A 20,548-nucleotide genomic window follows, 5' to 3' on the forward strand; every position below is an offset into this window, starting at 1 on the left:
AGGACTACATGCCCAACACGATATCTGCGTGCAATTGAACAGTGAAGGGTGGGCAATGGACATCTAATCCTGATACGTCACATGCAGGGGATTCAGACAGCAGCTCCTGCTCATAGACGTCACCACCACCAGAGAGAGGCTGTAGCAGGCAGCTGTGTTTCGGTTGACACATACACAACACACATAGCAGATAGCGAGCATCAGCGGCGCAGGAGCAAGACATGCCATAATAAGCACAGCAACAACACGGGGACGAGCCGCCGCACTGCGAAGCGGAGGTCTGTTGCAGCTGCTCGGGAATGTCCACCGTGCAGCCCTGAGGAGAAAATGAAGCGCAAGAGCGAGAGGAGACGAGCCGAGTCGAGGAAAAAGCGCTGTGCTGCTCACAGCGGCTCAGAGGCGGCGCCAAACTCTGATATTTACATTGAGATAGCAGGTAAGCGGGTGTGCAGAATGAACCCTGTCAACTTTAAGCCTAGTTGGCAAATATGTGGAGACGCACAGAGCAGACTGCGCATGCACAGGACTGCGTTTTAAAATGACCAAGGGTGTGTGAAAGTCTTTGATTTTTTTTTCTTCAGCTTTTTACCTAATATGGCGACACCGTCTGTCCCTTTATCTTTAATGCATTGGGTTTGCGACGACTTAACTCCGCAGTCTGTGCACAAAATACACAAATACAACGCGGTTCAGTTTTGCTGTGGTATTTATTTTAGAGCAAGAAATTACACCATAACTTAGCTTTGTCTGCACAATCATGTTTTATGGACTGTGTGTGAGTTATATATGTACATACAGAGATCATGGAGTGGTGTATTAATGTAAAAAAAAATATCAGCGTTTTCCAGTTTCTTGTAGCCTAGATCCTTTCGCAGCTCAAATCTGAGAGAGGGAGGTTCGTCTAAGTGGAAATCACGAATTTGATTGGCTGAGGGATCGTCCTAGCAACGGCTTGGGCAATGTTCCCGGGGCCTATCATGTGTCTTATGGAGAGAACTTTAAACTAAAAGGGGCGGGGCAGAGCCTGACCGACAGGCTATTCCTCCAATTATGTGGCGTCCGGCGTCTCTCGCAGCCAATAGCGTCCCGCGGAACAGCGTAGGGGAGGAGTCGGGCAGAGATAATTTTTAGCAGAGTGCGCACTTGCACACTGAAACTCTGCTTCCTTCTTCGACTGGTAACTTTCTTGTCCCGGAGAGGTAAATCAAGCCCACTAAAACGTTTTTCTTATAACGTTAGAGTTTTTACTTTTTGCTTTTAATATACTTTTTTAAACTCCGTGCACAATATCAGTGTAAGTTTTACTCAGTATGCGCAAATCCTAGTGAAGGAAATCAACCTCGTACGTTTCTCTGCAAAACGTCATGTTCAGAACTGGGGGCAAGATGACCGCGGACGATGTTTCGTCAAGATGTATTGAGTTTATCAAGGGTAAGTTGCTAGAAAATACATAAAATAAGTAGTTGTGGACAAAGAGGAGCTGGTTTGGGGGGAATGAGAGACAACAGAAGTGTGTATGCATGACAAAAGCAACTGCCTCTTTATTTTGTCTCTACCCGTCCCCCTCCAGATCAACTATATTTCGCCATACTTAAGCAAAAGATCAAGAGCACAGCCGAGCGACACTGTTTCTGCATAGATGAAGAGCTGGCATATGAGAAGTAAGTTATCACTCTCATCCCACCTTTGCATTTTGAACAGACTTGGTTTGCTGGTTATTGCATTGTTTATGTGCTTTGCCCCATGCCATTCAACGTCTTCCGAGTGCAATAAAAGACACTTTAAATGGGCCAACAGCGCCTACACTTTTATGTTATCATTGCATTGTCATCTGAAAGATCATCTTCTCGACCAATAGTGCTGGTGAGAGCAGGCTTGCACATAACTAATTCAAAATACAGTGAATTTAGCTTTGATTGCAGAAGTCGATAGTATGTAATTACTCAACATATTAAGATTTAATCTAAAAATATATATGTAAGAGTATTTTGGTCCACCGTTTTAGATAAAAAAGGGAAAGACCCTTTTCACTGGAAGAAATCCAAATAACCACAACAGCATTAAAAATTAAAGGCAAATAAAAGCACCTTGCCAAAGTAGCCGTTTCAGAGTTTGTAGCAGAGGCTGTTTCAATGGGCGGTTGTTAGATTGGCCTCATGGACATGACTGACCTTTCAGAGCCATTTTTGTGCCAGTGATACAAAAAAGGCCTCTTGTCTTTGCAGCTTTTTGTCCTGTTCTGGCTGTCCCACTCGAGCATCAAATGCTTCCACATATAGTCTTTACTTTGACTGTTTCAGTCAGAGGTAGCTGATTCTATCTAGTGAAACTTCCCCAGAGACCATAGCTGGTTGCATAAATAGCCACTCTGACACACTCTTCTTTTTTCTCTCTCCCTCTCAGCTTCTATGCGGACTTTGGTCCCCTTAACCTGGCCATGTTTTATCGCTTCAGTTGCAAGCTGACAAAAAAGCTCAAGGTAAAGTCAACCGCTCTTCTTAATTACACTTCCTGGAAAAGAGAATGGGAAGCAAAACCCAGGTCAATCAGCATCTATTTATTCCAGTTGGTAGGCAAAAATAAAGTAGGGTTATAGTTTTTTGCACGACATTTAGCAATATTTATCAACTTCGTACAGTTAAATGTATCCCTGGTTTGTGTCAATTTGAGACACCTCTGTTCCTCTTTGTTTGTCTGTATTTGGCACATGAGGTTATCTTCTCTAGTACATAACTGTCTTATGTGGTGATTGCCCAAACTTTTTGTTTTAGCAACTTTGTAATTGTCATTAATTCATATACGAGTTCAAGTCCTTATCTATGAGGAATTTACATTATTTGTCTAGCCACTGTAGGTTACTGTAATGTCTCCATTTAATATTTTATATCTGTGAGTCAAATAAATACGGTATCACATGTTGGTTCATACTGTTTGCTTTGAATGTCTTTGCACAGTCCATTACACTCTCAAGGAAGAAGATCATATTTTATACCTGTGGAGATCAGAAGAAACAAGTCAATGCTGCCTACCTAATCGGCTCATATGCAGTAAGTGGTGTACAGACACACATGTTACTTATAGCTTGTGACATTATATCAGCATGAGGCACTTGCTGATTGGATATTTTGTATTTAAAGGTAATGAATCTAAACATGATGCCAGAGGATGCCTACAGTCTCCTGGTGTCAAGGAATTCAACATATATTCCATTCAGGTAACAATTCACTATTACCATATATATTTCACATTTCACTTGGGTTCTTATTCAAGCAACTAAGAATGACTGCAGCTTGGGCTGGACAGTATATGGTTTCATATTGTCATTTACAATAGTCACAACATATTTTGCTTTCTGAAGACCAATTTCAAAGATATACAGTCGAGTTAATCTGTTAAAAAAACATACAGCAGCAGCCTGATTTTAAATACTTTTTTTAAAACAATCATTCTCAGAGCAGACTGGTCTGTTTAGCATAATTAATATGGTAAAAACAAGCTAACAAGCATCACATATGGATTAAGCATCTTAAAAAAAATTGTCTTAAAAATCAGTAAAGACAACCAAAGAAATCTTTTAAGAGGAATTGTTGGTGAAAGATTGCTGCATCTTTGATCAGAAACAAAATTACAATGTTATGACTTGCAACACAGGAAAAATGTTCGAAGATCACCAGACCTCGAAGGATCAAGGGCCCTTTTGCCCTGTTAGTATTACTGTGACAATAAAATGGTGACGTGTTAAGAAAAGATACAAGACATTAAGAGAGAGGGCGGTAGAAAGCATTTGAGAGCAGGATATGTGGGATAGCAGTCTGTGTCCTTGCTGGAGAAGCATATTTTAAAGGAAATGTATGTTAGCATCAGTATGTTGTCCTGATGAAGTATTTTTTTATGTTTCAGAGATGCTTCGTTTGGAACCTGCATGTACAATCTGAACATCCTAGATTGCCTTCGTGCTGTTCACAAGGTACGTCATTTTAAGATTGATTTTATTTTTCTTTCTTGCTGTGTCATGCTCTAAATGAAATAAACTCCCTCTCGACTATCTACCAGGCTCTGCAGTACGGCTGGCTCGACTTCTCCAACTTCGACGTGGAAGAATATGAGCACTATGAGAGAGCAGAAAACGGAGACTTAAACTGGATCATTCCAGGAAAGTTCCTTGCATTCAGTGGGCCTCATCCAAAAAGCAAAATAGAGAATGGTAAGTGAGATGTACTTTAAGTTTGTAATGTACCTTTAAAAACAGTCTGACCTAATTTTAACCCTTCCTGAACTAACAGGAATGCTTTTTTTTTTTTTTTTTGTTTGTTTGTTTTTTTCTTACCTCAGGCTACCCTTTACACGCTCCCGAGGCCTACATCCCATACTTCAGGAATCATAACATCACCACTGTCATCAGACTCAACAAGAAGATGTATGATGCCAGGCGTTTCACAGAGTCTGGCTTTGAGCATCAAGATCTGTTCTTTGTGGACGGGAGTACACCAAACGACTCCATCGTCAGGAAGTTCCTCAACATCTGTGAGAATGCAGAAGGAGCCATTGCTGTCCACTGCAAAGGTAAGATCTCTAACCCACATTCACACTGCACGAAGCATTGTTGATGGGTCAAACTATTCTGGCTGATTGTGTTTGGTGCGAGACACTTGTGCTACGGTTGTATACTCCTGTTTATTGCACAATTTAATGCCATACCACTTTTTATTTTTAATTTTAGCTGGTCTGGGGAGGACTGGCACCCTGATTGGCTGCTATATGATGAAGCATTACCGCCTGACTGCTGCAGAGGCCATTGCCTGGATACGGATCTGCCGACCGGGGTCCATCATCGGGCCTCAGCAGAACTTTGTTGAAGAGTAGGTGTTCACTGAAGCAGGATTTTCAAAATTTCACTAATTTATGTCTTAAGTAAATCTCTATTATTAAATATCCATGACTAAATAAGCAACAACCAGAGGTAAAGTTTGGAAAATAACATCCTATTTATCAAGAATATGACGTTCAGAAACTCAGCTAATCTGGTTCATCAGGACTGTGTGGGTATGGTTTGATCAGATTGAACTGATAGTGCTGGCAGTATAAACAACTGTCATCACATTTCAGTTCAAATGTTGCTTAACTCTGATTGCTGCATGGAACTATGTGACATTACAGTTTCCCAAGTGAGCCCTGGGCACTTCAAACCAGTGAGAAATGCAAGGACAAAAACAGAAATACAGAAATCTCTTATGTGAAATAAACAAAATTGTTAACTTTGGCAGAAAGTTGTGCATTCATGTAGGACCCCATCACTTATAGTAAGATGCTGATCAAGAAAATAAGGTTTCAGGGACCTTCATGCGAGAGCAGGTCTAGTCTTAATAATAATAATAATGGTGTTGGTGGTTCGGTAAGAAAAAAATTGTTTTATTTATGGTTTGTTAAAATGTTTGTACATCAGGAAGCAGAACAGCCTGTGGGCAGAGGGAGATGTTTTCCGGGAGAAGATGCTAAATGAACGTGAGAATGGCAAGATGGCTGTAACCAGGATCTTGTCTGGAGTGGATGACATAACTATCAACGGGAGCAACAAGAACAGGGCATCCAAGAAAGAAGAAACGGAACTGGTGAGTTTTGAAATGACGCTCTTGCCCCGCTTTTTATTTTTATTTTTAACAGTGCTTCCGTCAGCAGAAAAGAATCTCCACTTCTTTGTCTGTTCATTGCTTCTTGTTTGTTTTACAGTACAATGATGAAGAGGAGAAAAATGGCCTCACACAGGGTGATAAACTGCGAGCCCTGAAGAGCAAGAGGCAGGCCAGATCGTCCTCAGGTTCACTTTCGTAAGTACAAAGCCAGCCTGCAAGTCTCATCATGCATCACGCCGACGTGTTGTGGTACTGTAAAATGAGCGATGCCTCTCCTCTTCAGTCCCTCGGATCATTACACGTATACAATAGCGTTTTTCGAATCATTAGGATTTCATAATAAGGAAGTGACCTTTTTTATTGGACTTTTTTTTTTTTTTTTGTTACATTTATCATTTCATTTGATGAGCTTTCTCTGTTCCTCAGCGTTTATTCAGGGTAGTCAGCTGTCCTTTTTATGTCAGGTTTTAGGCATGGCTAATCTGTTAGGGCTGCTCTCCCTTACCCATATCATGGCAATTTCATCCTAATGTTATAATTTCTCTATGAGTTAAGGAACCATGCAGTATCCCTGTAATATTTCAATAACCCTGTTTCTGTGTTCTCTTCTGGTACTTTTGATTAAATGTCATCACATGCGGACCAAGTGTAATATAAGTCATCCTATTTTCATCTATAATCAATGAGCTGAGAATGAACAATAAGTCAAGGAAGTAGTAGGTAAAGTAGTGATTGGATTGGCGTTATCTGATGCACAATCTTCCAGAAAAACTTTTTTGTTGAGCGCTGGATTTAGAAAGGCACAAAATATGTGGGAGTTAAAGAAAAAATCTATGAATTTATTTTACTGCATGATTGGTTATCTATAAATCGTCTACTTTAGTCAAAAGCTTAACAATAAATCTCAGAGTTGAGGGAGAAACGTAGAATCAGTTTGCTAGTCAGTAGTATATTAAAATTGTTGAGGACTACAATGTCTGTAGCACCTCCTACCAAAGCTCCCCACTTAAAAATTATTTTGTCAACATTGTACAGATAAGCTAACAGAAAATAATGAAAAAGCAGTGCATTAGACTTAAATGTTGAGATTAAAAAACAGACATTCATTGTGTTGCAGTAGCGAACCGAAGTAGCTACAGTGTCAAATCAATTCTGGACTATGAATGAAGGCAGGAGACTGTTAGAAACAGAATTGACCTTGATCAAATTGACGCTTTTATGACGCTGAACAGCTGACATGGGAGCATGTAAATCAGTGGTTAAACATAAAATTGCCGATGTTGCAAACATGTAACAACTGTAACATGTGACTAACCAGTTCTCTTTGCTTCCCTGTTGTTCCCTACCTAAAAAAGAAAAGAAAAAAAAGTCCACATCATTTGTGCCTGTGTAAATCTAGCCATTGACGGTTGGGTGTCAGCATGGCTGAGGATGGTTGACTGGCCTCTGCCAATGTACCCATATGGCTTTGGCTTTTGTTGTCCCATGTCAGGCAGGTGATAGTGTTCTGCTGCAGCCTCATGGGTACAGTGTGGCCGATGTGTTGCCTGCCGTTCAAAAGATAGCAGAGAGAGGCAGAGAAAGAGTGGGGGAGAGAAAAACAGAGAGAGGATGTGAGGTTTTGTATGATGGAGGTAAGTGCATGTCACTTCCTTTTTTTTTTTATAGCTGACATCCTCTTCCTGTAGAAATGGTTGCTATGCCAATTAATGGTATGGCTAATTTGAAGTTGTTCTTTTTTTCTTTTTCTTTGGATGACGATGGTGTGAAATGGATACCGGTATGCACTTAGTGGATGCAATACATTTACACGCCTTTCATTATCTGCCTCTCATGGACACACTGAGCTTGTTCTGCTTTGATGTCAAGGCTTATCTGAGATATCCTCTTAGTTATAGTAAAGCTGTCAAGTAGAGCCTGCTATACTTGTTAACAACAGCACCAATTATTCAACTAATCACAGTTTTACGTTAGATCTGGATTAGTTGAATTAAATGTTTTCGTGCTTGGCTTGCACTAATGACTTGGTACAAGAAAACATGTTAGTAAGGGAAACTTGGTCCTCGTTCTGATCTGCAGTAGTATGATCTTTGACTGTGGTGTTTTTATGAGTTTAATTAGTTGTTTTAAATGGTATTGTTGGGATGGTAAATTCAAAGGATTATAAAACGTGTGAGTTTCTGAGGCGGTAGTGGGATGAAAATGGGTTCTTATTCGTCCTCAGGAGGGAGTTGAGGCAGAAGAGAGATTTGCTTGCACTTATCAGTGTATGCGTTGCTACACAAACATCTAACTTCCAGCTGAACTTCACCATCTGGCGCCACTGTTTGTTTTATTATGTAATACTGAATTGCATGTTGAATTCCAGTGAAGATTAGAACGATGATTATATGAACAATTTTCTTCATCTTTTCTGCCTTTTTCATGCATGGCAACAGGCATGAAACCCTTGGTCATGCACGCATGGACATGCCTCTATGTTTGATCTGTGTTTGTGTCTAACGTGTAATTAATGTTGGGCCAGGTTCATTGTCAATTGCCTGTGGTTTTTCCATTGCTTTTGTGACTGGATCAGTGTACACATACCATCTAAGCTTTGTTTACTCCTTCTGTTTCTGCCAGCTTTTTTTTTTTTTTTTTTTTTTTTTAAAGGTCAGTTTTGGTAGAACAAAATTTGATAATGGATACTTAAATATTTCTAGGATTTTACTATTTTAAGACATGATATATTGGCAGGCTGGTATCAACCACTTTTTGCACATAACAGATATAGCTATTGACATATGTTTTGGCAGAAATTGAAGTCCATAAATGTTTTTATAGGCTTAATTTTTATTTTTGACCCTTACTTTTTTGAGTATATACAATATTAACTTTATTTTTTGAAATTACTTGTACTTTAAATTCCAGTGAAGTTTACTACTGAAAATTTAACTTCATCTTATATCTACTGTTAGTTTCATCTTTTAAAAGTTAAGCTGTAAAATGACCTGCCATGCTACGTGCTGTATATTTGTCATAACTTAACTTAATTTTCATCATTGTCAAAAATGTTCAAGATTTTGTGTAAAAATTGAACATCAGCCAGTATACTATCCGCTTATTTAAACTCTCAAATATCGATATCTACTTCAAAATTCCCACATTGGTCGGGTTCTAAGTGTATAGCAACTGCTAACACATCAGAGCAAGTGAAGAACAAAAACTTGCTGACAGCACTGTTGGATGCAAGGCTCTATGAAAGGTATTTCATCTAATCCAGTCCCAGTGGAAAAGCAGAACATCAGAGGCTTTGTGTCCTGCCTGGACGTCTCTTGTCTCTCTTTCCTTTTTTTTTTTTTATCTTTTTTTTTTTTTTCTCCGTTTGCTCTTGTTTTTGGATTTGTCCTCCTTTCAGATGGCTGGTAGCCATGCTGCTCTCCTCCCTGTGTAGCCTTGCCCTGTGGTGGATTGTGTATGGCTTCCCTTCCTCCAAGCATTTCTGTATAGACGGGTTAGGATTTCAATGAGTTCTACCGCCCGTCAGCCCCCAAAAAACCTGTCCTGCCCCCCCTTCTGGAGCTCTAACTGAGAATACTGTAAGTGAGCCCCTAGTATCTTTTTTGTTTTGTTTTTTAAATTCCCAACCCAAATCAGAAATTTGTTCAAAATCATCCTCTTTATTCTTTCTGCAAGCACAGTAAACTTAAAGCTGATGAGCAGAGCCAGTTTTTAAAAACTCTCTAAAGCATCAGAGGCTCCTGCCTGTCCATGTCACCATTTTCTGTACATAATGATTTTGTCCTTCTGTTCCCATTATCCTTTGATCTTTAAACATCATGCTTGCTGGTTATTGTTTTGACTGCGATGCCAACTATTAAAATTAAACCCTGCCAGACAGTTAAGCCTTCTTGATTAAAATGATAACTTTGTAAAAAGGCAAATCAAGTCCCTGTTAACTTTAGTGCCGCCTGCTGGCTTCTTCTGGTATTTACTTGGCTTTACTAATCCTACCTACCTAGCTGCTGCTGCAATAATGATCTGTGCACAAGTCTTACGCTATAAGATTTTTTTTTTTTTTTTTTTTTATAAACCTTCTTGCCCATCTCCATTTTCCTCCTCTGCCTCCACTCTGTCCTGTCACCTTTCTCTCAGATCTCTCAATATATAAAGATTAATCTCTTTTTTTTTTTTTTTTCTGTCGTGTTACTTGTGTTTTCACAGGCAAGAAGAGAATAAGATTCACACCAGGTCATCATCACAGTCACTAAGGTAAAGTTTGCAGTGTACACACAACAAGCATACCTACGCTCTGACATTAAACATGGCTCAGACTAATGAATAACATTTGTCTCCTTTGCAGCACAGTCATCTTGCAGGCCAGCGTCAACCCTTTGGCTCTGTCTGATCACTCAGACAGCAGGAAGAGGACCAGAACCTCACTGCCAGCCAACGGAGTAGGAGGAAGGTCAGTGGCTGGATTTGACATTTACTCAATGATAGCCCAGATGTATTATCTGGGAGAGCAGCACAAGAATTAAAAGGCGACATCAGATGCCTTTTTTTATGTATCTGTTTAGAGGCAAATGAAATGGGGAGACTGGCTTATCTTGGCTCTTATTTGCTGTAAGAGATCACTATCAGCTCTGATTTTAAAAGTAGGAAAATACACCTTTAACCTTCTCTAAAGATTCAAGGACTGTTCTAAGTAAACTACATGTTTAAATTTAGAATTTACATAATTATAGAATTAAATATTTTACAATTAACGATGAAATAAGATTATTTCACGCATCTGATCCACTTGCTATTAAATGCACTCACACCAAAACAGTGGATCCAAATGATTATATTAAATGCAGCATTCTGTATATTAGAAAATATAACAATTAGAACAGTATTTTGACAAGATAATGTTAACTGAAGGTCCTCTTATTAGCTTTCCTAATCATGTGACCTAAGTATGGAACTTTGATCACGTGATAACAGGTGGTCGTATATAAGAGTGTAACCGGAAACATAACTCCAATCAAGCCGACTACACTTACTGCAGAAGAAAACCCCAGAAACAATTAAACCGACCTTGAGTTAAGATTATTTTGTCAGATTATCACAATTGTATACCAATTATTAAGCCCTCAATTTGGACATGTGTTTTTACTTCTTTGAATATTGCATGTTTTCCATTAATTTCATTATCCAGGACTGTGCTGCATTGATGCAATGTCTAATACATACAATTCTGTTTTGCTGTTTTATGTGAAGTTGACAGAGTTGAAAAGCAACCAAGAGGCTATAGCCACTCATGGATCCTTGTGGAGTAAATTAACAGCTTCCCTTCTCTCTGCCAGCTCCCTGTGCCACACCAGACTGGTCAGGTCCCTAGGCAACTTGCATGTAGTGGCTGGCGACAGAGACCCAATGTGTTGTGAGCCATGTGGCAGCCATAGAGACGCAGCCAGTGCCACAGCCAACACAGGCACTCTCATCAACTTAAACATGGCACGGGTCCACCTGCAGGCAAGCTCCCTCAGACCCACTCTGAGCCATATGGAGACTTGGGCTGCATTTGCACACAAACAGAAACAATTTTTTTACTGATCAGTTTTCTATGAAGAGATGTTCTCTATGCTGTCCAAACAGGGAAAGTCATATTGGAATGGTTTCTCTTCAGTTTTGGCAGCCATAGGATGATCAGATCTGTTAAAGAGGTGCCTGTGTAAATCCAGTCAATCCAGAGGCTCAGCGCTCTCTCTCTTTCACCTTTTTAATGCTCAAGACAGTGGCTGTATGTATATAATCACTTAATGTACTTAGGCTGGGCTGTATCAACAAGGATTAAATGTTTAAACAAAATCAAACTGGTTTATCCAATAGGATGTTTTACGTGGTTAGGAATTAGCAAGATTCACTTTAGAACTCTTAACCATTTTGATCTGACAGTTGAGATGTTTCTGGAGGGCAGTGTCCTTGAGGAAGTTGGGGGAAAACTTACATTTCCTTGAAGATAGATAACAATCAGACTTAACTGGTCCCATTTACTTAAATGCTAGATTGATTTGAGTAAACCAATGATATGTTAAGGGCCTGAAATGTAACAAAATCAGAATTTTACTTCAAATTTAACAGAGAAGTCAGTTTTTAATATTTCTATTTTCCAGCTGGATACCATTGTCTTTTGTATTGTTGATCAGTTCGTTTTTTTTACTATGATTACATCCAAATCGTCCAACATCGTTAATTTCAAATATTGTTAACTAAACTGGTTGTCTGTAATCTTAAACCATGATGGTGCAACCCACCCACTGTTCTCCTTTACTCAGATGTTGTACTAACACTAAGTAAAGCTGACCCTGCTTATGCACCACTGTCAGATTGCCAAATGAAACTCCACCTGCCTCAGTCTCCCTGCTGCTTCTTTCAATAGCTTTCCTTGCATGTTCTCTAAGAACAGGGGGTTTCGGAGTATGACTGGCTGTAGCTTCTCTGGATTCTGCTGCTCACTGTGTCTTCTGCCTCTGGCCTGTTAATCCCCATTATCGCCATGTCTGCATTCTTTATTGGTGCTTATCTGTAATGTTTCTCCTTTTTTCTTTCCTCCTTCTGTATTTCTTACACGCAACAGACGTACTATCTCCAGAGGACGTAAAGCTCGCAGCTCTTTGCAATCAATTCGATTTTCCAGGCTATGGTATCTATCTTCTCCGCACTCTGTTACATTTACTGTGTTTTAAACAGTATCAGATGGCATTTTTGGAATTATCTGTATTGAAGCATTCTTACAGGCATGTTGATTCATGTGCATAATCACTGCATGCATGAAGTAAAAAAAATAAAAAATAAATGTTGACCCATTAATTGAGTAGTGCAATGTAAGCCAATGAATCTTACCCTCTATTAATGCTGACTTTGTTTTCTTTATAGTCACTCCATACCCAAAGCTAGAGCTCCTCTACTTCGGTGAGCCTGCGGATCTGGAAATCCTGAGGAATTTCATATGAAATCCAACTTCTATACAGTTGTACTACTCTTTCAATAGATTTTTAAGTTTGAGAAAACGGTTGGAATAAATTTCAACCAACAAGATGTGACATGTAAATCATTTATAGATTGATTACAAGTTATTTTACCCGTAAGGCACTTTGGTTTTTATTTTTTTTTTTTAAACACAGCATCATGAAACGATACTTTTAAATCATTGCCTGGTTGTTCCTACTTATCGAAGCATGCAGTAGTAAACATCAGATTGGACCACAACTATCAGACTTGCATGTGAATATATTCCTCCAAAATGAATACTGTGCAGCAGATATTCTGGTCCATAAAATGAGATTCATTCAGTGGAAAAAAAAAAATGTTAATGATTTGGCCAGGAGTTTGGAATAAAAACCTGCTCTTGGTTCTCTATGGCAAGAGGGTGTATTGGAAAGGAAAGGATTCCAATCACAAGATATAGTACTGTGCACATTTATATCAATTTGCAATCTAGTTTTTTTTTTTAATTCCTTTTACTTGTTACTGTATTTCAAGACTGTAAATATGTCTACATTTGATATACTCAGTTTGTATTTTTTAAATATTTTGTACTATGTTTGAATCATGCTATGAAATTAGTCAGTGGTCCTAATGGGGCCTTTTCCAACTCATGTTCATAATCCACTAAAGACATTTGCTTTAAGCACAGAATCACATTTTTTAAAATAAAAATGTACTCCCAATTATGTCTCTGGCTGTTAGTTCTTACATCATATGTTTAATATAACAAGATACATTTAACATAGTATCAATTAAGTTCAGTTCCTACTGTGATATCACATGTGTATAGTAAGTTCATGTTTTGCTGATCAGTTGCATTATTGCCTACAAATGCAAAGACAACACAGGTCCATACACCAAAACTTATATTTCCTACTTGTTTTGTGTAAAATAAATAGAGCTCCAAGATGAACTTGCAAAAGCATTTATTCTCCAGGAGTCAAATGCTGAACAGTGCCTTTGGTGCAATAGAACAAAAACTAAGTACAATAAAACCCCAAACCTTAAGAACAGCAGAAACATGAAGACAGTATTTTTTATTTTTTTATTTTTTTAAGCAAGTGCAACCAATATTCCCCACAGGAGGTAAATGAAGAGAAGTGAATTTAGTTATCTTCCTGTTGATAGTGCTGGGAAGTCTTCTGGGTCATCTGGGTTAGGAGCCAGCTCATCCTCCTGGTGGGAGAACACATTAGAAAACACGTATTCAATAATATGTTACACAAAGTCAAAGATCTGTTCTTAATATTCTGGTTGATCTGGTCCAATATTTTGACTACATTTTTTGCTGATTTCCTTATATGATCGCTATATGTAGTGAGTACACTGACATAGGCTTTCCAGTGTAGAAAGTCTCCATCAAACTAAAGCAATCCCTATAGAAAATAAACCAAAGCTCAAATGCAGATATCAATCAAGTGGAGTTAACATTTTAGAAAATTTAAACTGTAAATATTCATATACTCTAATTTAAAAAAGGTGTACCCATGTACTTCCACTGGGGCAGCCCACATTTTGTGCCCAAAGATTGATTGGACATACCCTCTCTAATATGGGCTTGGCTCTCTCTGGGCGACTAGTCGGACCACCTCGTGCTCCCCTTCCCCGACCCCCACGACTGGGGCGTCCAAGACTCCCGAAATTGATGTCCAGAAGGGAGGTGATGTCATTCACAGACCTACGGAGGAAGTTGCCGTCATCCTCCATGTCCTCCACAGTCCCCTTGAGGGTCTGTAGATTAGAGGCAAATGCTAAGTATAATCAGATAAGACCGTTGAACCTGACAGTTACAGCAAAACAAGATCTCCATTAGTGACCATCTAAAATGGTAATAGTCTCATCCTACTGAGGTGTTCGAAGGAGCGCTTCAAGCACTCCTTTGTACCAACAGCCATTTGACTACACAATGACGCCTGCCGTAATGACTTCAGTCTCAGCCAACTCAGTGGTTTCTGAGTCCGCAGCAGGATGGTCACCCCCTCATGGACCGTTTTATACTGTGGACACTATTTGCACTGTTTAATACATTTTATACTATATTGATGCATACCATTGCACATATATCCTACATATTTTTACTCTTTTTATTGTATTCCTTATCTGTACATTATTCATTTTCTATTCCCTACATATCCCTTTGCTGTTGAGAGACTAAAATTTCCCCTCAGGGATAAATAAAGTGCTACCTACTTAAATTCTGGCTTTGAAAGCTTTGCAAAAGCCTGGTCTGACAATTTCTCATCATGGTTTTTAGATCATTAAGTGCCGATCACAGTACAGACAACCTCAGCTTGATTCACCCTTTGCGTAGTTTACACTTTTCTGAAGGACTTGCGACTGTATGTTACAGTGAAACATCACTATGATTAATTAGTCTGCAAGCAAGCTCTTAATGCCAAATCACAGCTCCACTTTCATCAAGGCTTCCTTGTTTTCTTGCTTTCCATTCTTACCTCCAGGTGCTTTGACTGGTGGATGACCTTGGCCTTGGAGGGAATCTTGTTCTCTGCTTTGCGAATATTAAACTCTGCCTTGGGACGACTCATCTCCTGCATGGCCTTCCACTCGTCCAGGGTCATCTCCACAGCAACCTGGACCATCATCTCTCCTTCCTCTTCCATTGCGCTATCATAATTGGGGACAAACTACATCCGTCAGTCGACTTTTTTGACATTTTTATATTTTGACATTTCTGTTATCTTAAAATGTATCTTAAAATTTAAATCTAGTGTGACACTGCCAAAATAAAGAGATTTTTAGGTTGTTCCTCATAAAAAAAAAAAAAAAAAAAAAAAGTTTGTAGCCAAAGGAAATACCTTACACTGGCATATTGTTGGGAGCCAAGGGATATATTAAATGTATCATTGCAAAAAAAAGGGCAAAATCCATTTTGAAACATTGTTGCAACGTGATCATCATAAGCAACAAATGTATCCACAAATAAATATTAAGCCAGTAGCTGTCTTAGTATTTATTTTATTTTTTTATAAAGAAATACCAACTGAAAACAAAACTGTTTTTTGTGTGTGTTTTTTTTAAACATTTGATTTTGGATCAACTGACAGAAAAGCAAGTTTCATTGCACATAAGTCCAGAAGTTAAACATGTGATCAATGCTGCATGTTATTCTAGTGTTCAATAAGCAATATACAATGCAAAACCATTAACGTTGGTTAATTGTTACACAAGTTTAGACTAGTTAACTGTTACTCTTGATTGATGATTCTGTCACTGAACCAGGTGATGTGGCACTGGTATTACACCAGTGCCACATCACCTGGTTTTTAAGAAAGATGCTTATGTGCGTCACTCACCGATTCTGATTGTCTTCCTCCATAGGGTTTTGGGGCTCTTCAGATTTGACTGGAGCATCGGATGTAACCTCCATTAATTCACTTCACAAAAAGGGACATGGACAAACAGGAAAGGGTCTCTATTGTGCCCAAGTGTAAAAGTTGTAATTTCCATGTTAATGAAAGTTCACTTACCTTGCAGCTTCTTCAACACTGCCCCAGTTCCAGGGTCCTCTGCCTCCTCTCTTTTCCTCAGGAGAAATACCTCTGCAATGAATGTTGGAAAAGTTGTCAATACACTATTATGAGAGAAACATCAACAAGAACAATCTTTTTAAACTGGACTGCAATATGAACAAAAAGGCTTACGTTCCGTTGTGTCGATCATACTCTCTCTTGCCCCTGAGGTTGAAGTTGTCCGAGTTCCTTGTGTATCCTCCTCCACATCTTGCTCCTCTTCTACCTCTGATCCCCCCTCTGCCACTGAGGTCAGAGTCTGCATTATAGGAAGGCCTGGGGACCAATCACATTTAAAAAAAACAAAAAAAACAATGGATGTTGAGCAGACCTAAAGTTGCATGGATATGATTCATGTGGTGACATAAACAAAGTTGCTCTGATGCTAGCTATTTTGCTAACGTGACTGAATATTTTGTTTATTTCAAAAATCGCCTGTATTGTTAATGATTGATAAAAATAAAAATAACACTTTTGCTGGGCGGGAATTAAAATGCTAAATGTCAACTAATGTTACCATTCATAAGTTACTGGTCATACCGGACCAAGCAGACTGAAGCAGCAAAACCCCTGAGTGTCTTGAATAAAGCAAGGGTGTTTCATTACTCAGTAAGGTGTCATTTATTGCAAAAGTTGCAGTCTTGTTTTAAATAACCTTATTTAGTTAAAATGAAAAGAGGAATAAATTATTTCTGTACTAAAAAAAATGTCCCTCACTGTATGAAACTACGTTCTGTGGGTGAGGTGAGTAAAAATAACATTTTACACAGATTATAATTTGCACAACTTTTCATCAGTGATGGTGCTGTATAAACCAAACATGTGCAGACTCTAAACCAATATGCAGAGTTGAGGCCTCAGAACACATACTTAGAGATGGAAAACTCCTGGGGGTACTCCTCTTTGTTGGCCCTACGCTCCCCGAAGACAGCCCTCTTCGTGCCCCTCTGGGCCTCCTCTCTGCCATCTCCACTCTCTGTCACTAATCCAGGACGAGCCTGCTGCTGCTGCTGCTGCTTACGGACTAAAGAGAGAAAGGGACGTAGTGAGATTTTCAATTGTGTTGTTTTATAAATCACCCTTTACCTCTTTGTCTGCAAATGATCTGATGATGAAAATCTTAACTAATTCAATGTTTGGTCAGGTAAATCAAGCAAAACTACCCTTATTGGAACCACTAATCTATAAAGCCCACTTATTACAGTCTATAATAAACACAAATAGTGTTGGCTAGATATTTGAATCTTCCGGTCCTCCTTTAGGTCTCAAACCTGAGTATAAATACATTAAATCTCCTGCTCCATTCTACAAAAAAATGTAAAGAACGGGTCTGATAAAAAAAAGGGGGATAACTACACATACCCTACCTGTTTTTTGTTTTTATATTGTTTTTTAATGAATCAGTAGATGGCTGGTTCTCATGTCAGGAATAAAAGTATGCATTTAAATGCAGTTTTGAACGTGCTATAAAATTAGGAGCATGTCATTTGGCCTCAGATAACACCCCACCCTGACAGCATACACATGTGTTCAGCAGCCTCGCTGACCTTGCACCATCAGCAGCTGACAAAGCCTCAGCAAACTGACCACTCTTGGCTGGACTATCCAATCTAGAAATACTAGCAGCTGGCAGAATAGTTCGGATTCGGGGTGTGTTAATGTTAATGCAGCCAAGAGGTTAGCTTACCTGGAACCGAGTCTTGACCATCCGACGCGACAGGAAGGCGTCTGTCCTTCTGGGATTCCTTCTGGCCAGGTTTTTTCTGCTTGCCTTTCTTCTCCCCCTCTCCCTTCTTCTTCTTCTTTTTCTCCTTCTCCATTTCCACCTCGTTGATCAAGTCGAACGGGTCAGCATCGTCATCCAGAAGATTCCCAAACCTGTTCGCCACAACGCAGCCGTAAGCGTCCGGCAGCATTTTAGACTGTGTACGATAAAGAAAAAACGCAGAGATCAGAGGCTGAGTCCCTCCTCAAGCTGAACACATATCGCGCAAATACCAAACTGCAAAAATAAAGCTCAACAACAGAAAAGAGCTGCGGACGGTACTTTGCTGCCCCAGTGAACATCTAACAAATACCCACAGTAGTTTGTCGACACTTTTAAATGTTTGCACGTGTGGAGACAAGCGACACCACGCCCCTGTACTCATCAATAGGCTATTCACTAATCAATATTCATTGCATAGACTTGGCTCAAGTCCCCTACCAATGTTGGTGGATTATTCTCTGCTTAGTCAGGTCGTACTGCTCCAATTGGCACAAGGACGGAAGTCAAAGGGAACTACCCTGGGCAAATAAATACATAACATTCAACGATAAAACCATAAAAACATTTAAATTTTTATAGTTAAGTTAAATAAATGACACTAACACATTTCAAACTAACATTATATTAACGTTAAGTTAACGTAGTTAGCTCTGAAATATTATTTTATTTCCTATAAAATGTGTTAACCCTAATTAATAAAGAACACTAACCATTGAAAAATACTATACCGGTTTCCGTTAACGTTAACATAACTTTGGCTAACTGCTAGCTAACGTTTTGGGTAATTATCATTATGGTGACAGTAGTATTTGCTTTTGACAAAAAATGATAACCTAGCCAGGCTTAGATTGATTTTAGCACACAGTTAACGTTAGCATGACTTAAATTAATATCATTTTATAGCTCAATGGCTATAACTAGTTCTGTGTGCTAGCTACTTACGTGCTAGTTTTTAGAGCTAGTTAACGCTAGCTAACGCTAGGTTGCCGTTGGCATCTAGCGTTAGCCCTGTTTTAGATAACTTTGCTAACTGTGTCGTTAGCCCGGTCTTCCGATAAGTTAAATCACAAATTTTATTTTGCCGACTTGCATTTGATGGTGCCTATAGGTGGCAGCAACTGTTCCCGTCCGTCCTGGATAGCCAGTGGTGCGGGTAATAAACTAAACCTGACCAAACCTCAGGTGTACCAGTGTAACTCAGGTCAATCAACGTTTTTCTATCAAAAGCACCCGAAAAAATAATCTAAAAACGATTATTCCCTCATATTTCCTAATTACCAGTGTATAACATTACTCAGATAATAATTTTGTTTTCAACATGTTAATATTAACATATTAATAGTTATAGTATAGTAACTGTAAGGTAAGGCCTACTACACTCCCATTGAGTAGCTTCATGAAGGTATATTTATTTTGTACTTTATGAGTAGCCTACATTTGAAAATATTTGATTAAGTAGGCTATTGAACCCAGCTGTGTTTTGGATATGCCATTAAAGTCTGATTATTTGCAAGCCGTTTGTATAGGCCTACGGCACAGCTTGCTCTAAACTGTGCAGATCTGTGCAAACAAAATTATTCATGAACTGCATTTCTATCTAAATACTGTTGCGACAGAACCTAATTTCCCCTCATGGATCATTAGATAAATGACCATCCAACTGATATTTATAAAACAACTTTATGAATCTGCATATTTTGTAATACTCAGATCCGTGTGTTCTAGCAATAAAATTGGATCAACATACCTCAAATCTGATTAAGCTGTGTCACGCTCACCAGCAGGATGAGTCAGGATATATTTTACATAATGAAACTAGCTTCATCTAGTGGTCAGAGTAGAAAGTACAAGTCTGTGGTGTCAACCTGTGGTCTCAACTTACAGTGTCCATTCAAATTTATATCACTGTGTTAGTATTAATACATGTCAGGAAATAGGACTCCAAAAGATGAGGTCCTATAGGCAGTTTCAATTACACCTGCATAGACTTAAGCACCCAGTCACAATGGAAATGATCATTGCTATACAAAGAAATTCCACATTATGTTTTTGTATTGTTTGCACTAAAATTGTCAAAGATGTTTGCTACAAGATAATGTAAGATCGTGGCATTCACATATGGAAAGCAAACATTGATTATTAATCATCAAAAATAGCACAAGTACATTTAAATTCAGGATGGCGGTGTGCATTTGACAGTAGGCCTAAATCAGACCCCCTTTCGGCACACTATTAGGAACTACACAGTGCAGTAGGAAATATTTGGATTGCCTTTTCTAGGTGAACAGTGAATGAGTGAGAGACACAGACCAACAGTCTGACAGCAATGCGACAGGCAAATATGGACAAACAGAAAGGTTTCTGTTGCACCATAGTGAATAATTGGCACAACTCATAGGACACACGACTGCAACTTTATTTCAGTTATTTATATGGGTATATTTTCTGAGCTGTTACATTAAAATGGAACTCATTTGGATGTAATATCTCAAACAATGCCAGTGGACCCAAAAGTGCCAATTGATGGCATTATAAATCAATCTTGATGTTCTGATTTCCAGCACTTGAGTGCATGTAGATAGACTTTCCTAATATGCAAAATCTTT

At 38.9% G+C, this 20,548-nt stretch overlaps 2 protein-coding genes across 16 annotated transcripts; one reads left to right on the forward strand and one right to left on the reverse strand.

The window, feature by feature from the left end:
- Positions 1-138: 138 nt before the first annotated feature.
- cdc14b (cell division cycle 14B) lies at positions 139-13,327 on the forward strand. 12 transcript variants are annotated; one of them, XM_044197800.1, is made up of 17 exons: positions 1,120-1,199; positions 1,373-1,431; positions 1,571-1,661; positions 2,404-2,479; positions 2,955-3,047; positions 3,138-3,214; positions 3,901-3,967; positions 4,054-4,204; positions 4,333-4,563; positions 4,721-4,859; positions 5,444-5,609; positions 5,728-5,825; positions 9,834-9,881; positions 9,973-10,077; positions 10,961-11,129; positions 12,235-12,300; positions 12,534-13,327. In XM_044197800.1, the coding sequence occupies exons 2-16, from the start codon at positions 1,386-1,388 to the stop codon at positions 12,256-12,258; spliced, it is 1,581 nt and encodes a 526-aa protein (XP_044053735.1). In that variant the 5' UTR covers positions 1,120-1,199; positions 1,373-1,385; the 3' UTR covers positions 12,259-12,300; positions 12,534-13,327. The 12 variants fall into 12 exon arrangements, 11 of the variants coding, with proteins under 11 accessions (XP_044053742.1, XP_044053743.1, XP_044053732.1 ...); XM_044197797.1 differs by lacking the exons at positions 1,120-1,199; positions 1,373-1,431 and adding an exon at positions 141-436; XM_044197799.1 differs by having other exon boundaries at positions 1,116-1,431.
- On the reverse strand, positions 13,099-19,706 carry LOC122876896 (intracellular hyaluronan-binding protein 4-like). Of its 4 annotated transcripts, XM_044197809.1 has the most exons (10): positions 18,885-18,946; positions 18,381-18,460; positions 17,862-18,096; positions 17,045-17,198; positions 16,307-16,450; positions 16,133-16,204; positions 15,959-16,039; positions 15,098-15,269; positions 14,187-14,375; positions 13,099-13,820 (listed from the first exon to the last, which is right to left on the reverse strand). In XM_044197809.1, exons 3-10 carry the CDS (start codon positions 18,088-18,090, stop codon positions 13,755-13,757), a joined length of 1,107 nt encoding a protein of 368 aa, XP_044053744.1. In that variant the 5' UTR covers positions 18,091-18,096; positions 18,381-18,460; positions 18,885-18,946; the 3' UTR covers positions 13,099-13,754. The 4 variants fall into 4 exon arrangements, with proteins under 4 accessions (XP_044053744.1, XP_044053748.1, XP_044053745.1 ...); XM_044197813.1 differs by lacking the exons at positions 18,381-18,460; positions 18,885-18,946 and adding an exon at positions 19,690-19,706; XM_044197810.1 differs by lacking the exons at positions 18,381-18,460; positions 18,885-18,946 and adding an exon at positions 19,033-19,166.
- Positions 19,707-20,548: the final 842 nt, after the last annotated feature.

Source organism: Siniperca chuatsi, linkage group LG5, assembly GCF_020085105.1.
Source record: "Siniperca chuatsi isolate FFG_IHB_CAS linkage group LG5, ASM2008510v1, whole genome shotgun sequence".
NCBI classification, from domain to species: Eukaryota; Metazoa; Chordata; class Actinopteri; order Centrarchiformes; family Sinipercidae; genus Siniperca; species Siniperca chuatsi.

What these genes read in the sequence shown, in the direction of transcription:
- LOC122876896 (XM_044197813.1), bottom strand. Translation starts at nt 18,090, where the DNA reads ATGCTGCCGGACGCTTACGGCTGCGTTGTGGCGAACAGGTTTGGGAAT. An exon ending in TGGTCAAGACTCGGTTCCAG is followed by an intron (nt 17,199 to 17,861) that starts GTAAGCTAACCT and finishes TTCTCTCTTTAG; the next exon opens with TCCGTAAGCAGCAGCAGCAG. An exon ending in AGTGTTGAAGAAGCTGCAAG is followed by an intron (nt 16,040 to 16,132) that starts GTAAGTGAACTT and finishes CTTTTTGTGAAG; the next exon opens with TGAATTAATGGAGGTTACAT.
- cdc14b (XM_044197797.1), top strand. Translation starts at nt 328, where the DNA reads ATGAAGCGCAAGAGCGAGAGGAGACGAGCCGAGTCGAGGAAAAAGCGC. An exon ending in TATTTACATTGAGATAGCAG is followed by an intron (nt 437 to 1,570) that starts GTAAGCGGGTGT and finishes GTCCCCCTCCAG; the next exon opens with ATCAACTATATTTCGCCATA. An exon ending in ACCTAATCGGCTCATATGCA is followed by an intron (nt 3,048 to 3,137) that starts GTAAGTGGTGTA and finishes TTGTATTTAAAG; the next exon opens with GTAATGAATCTAAACATGAT.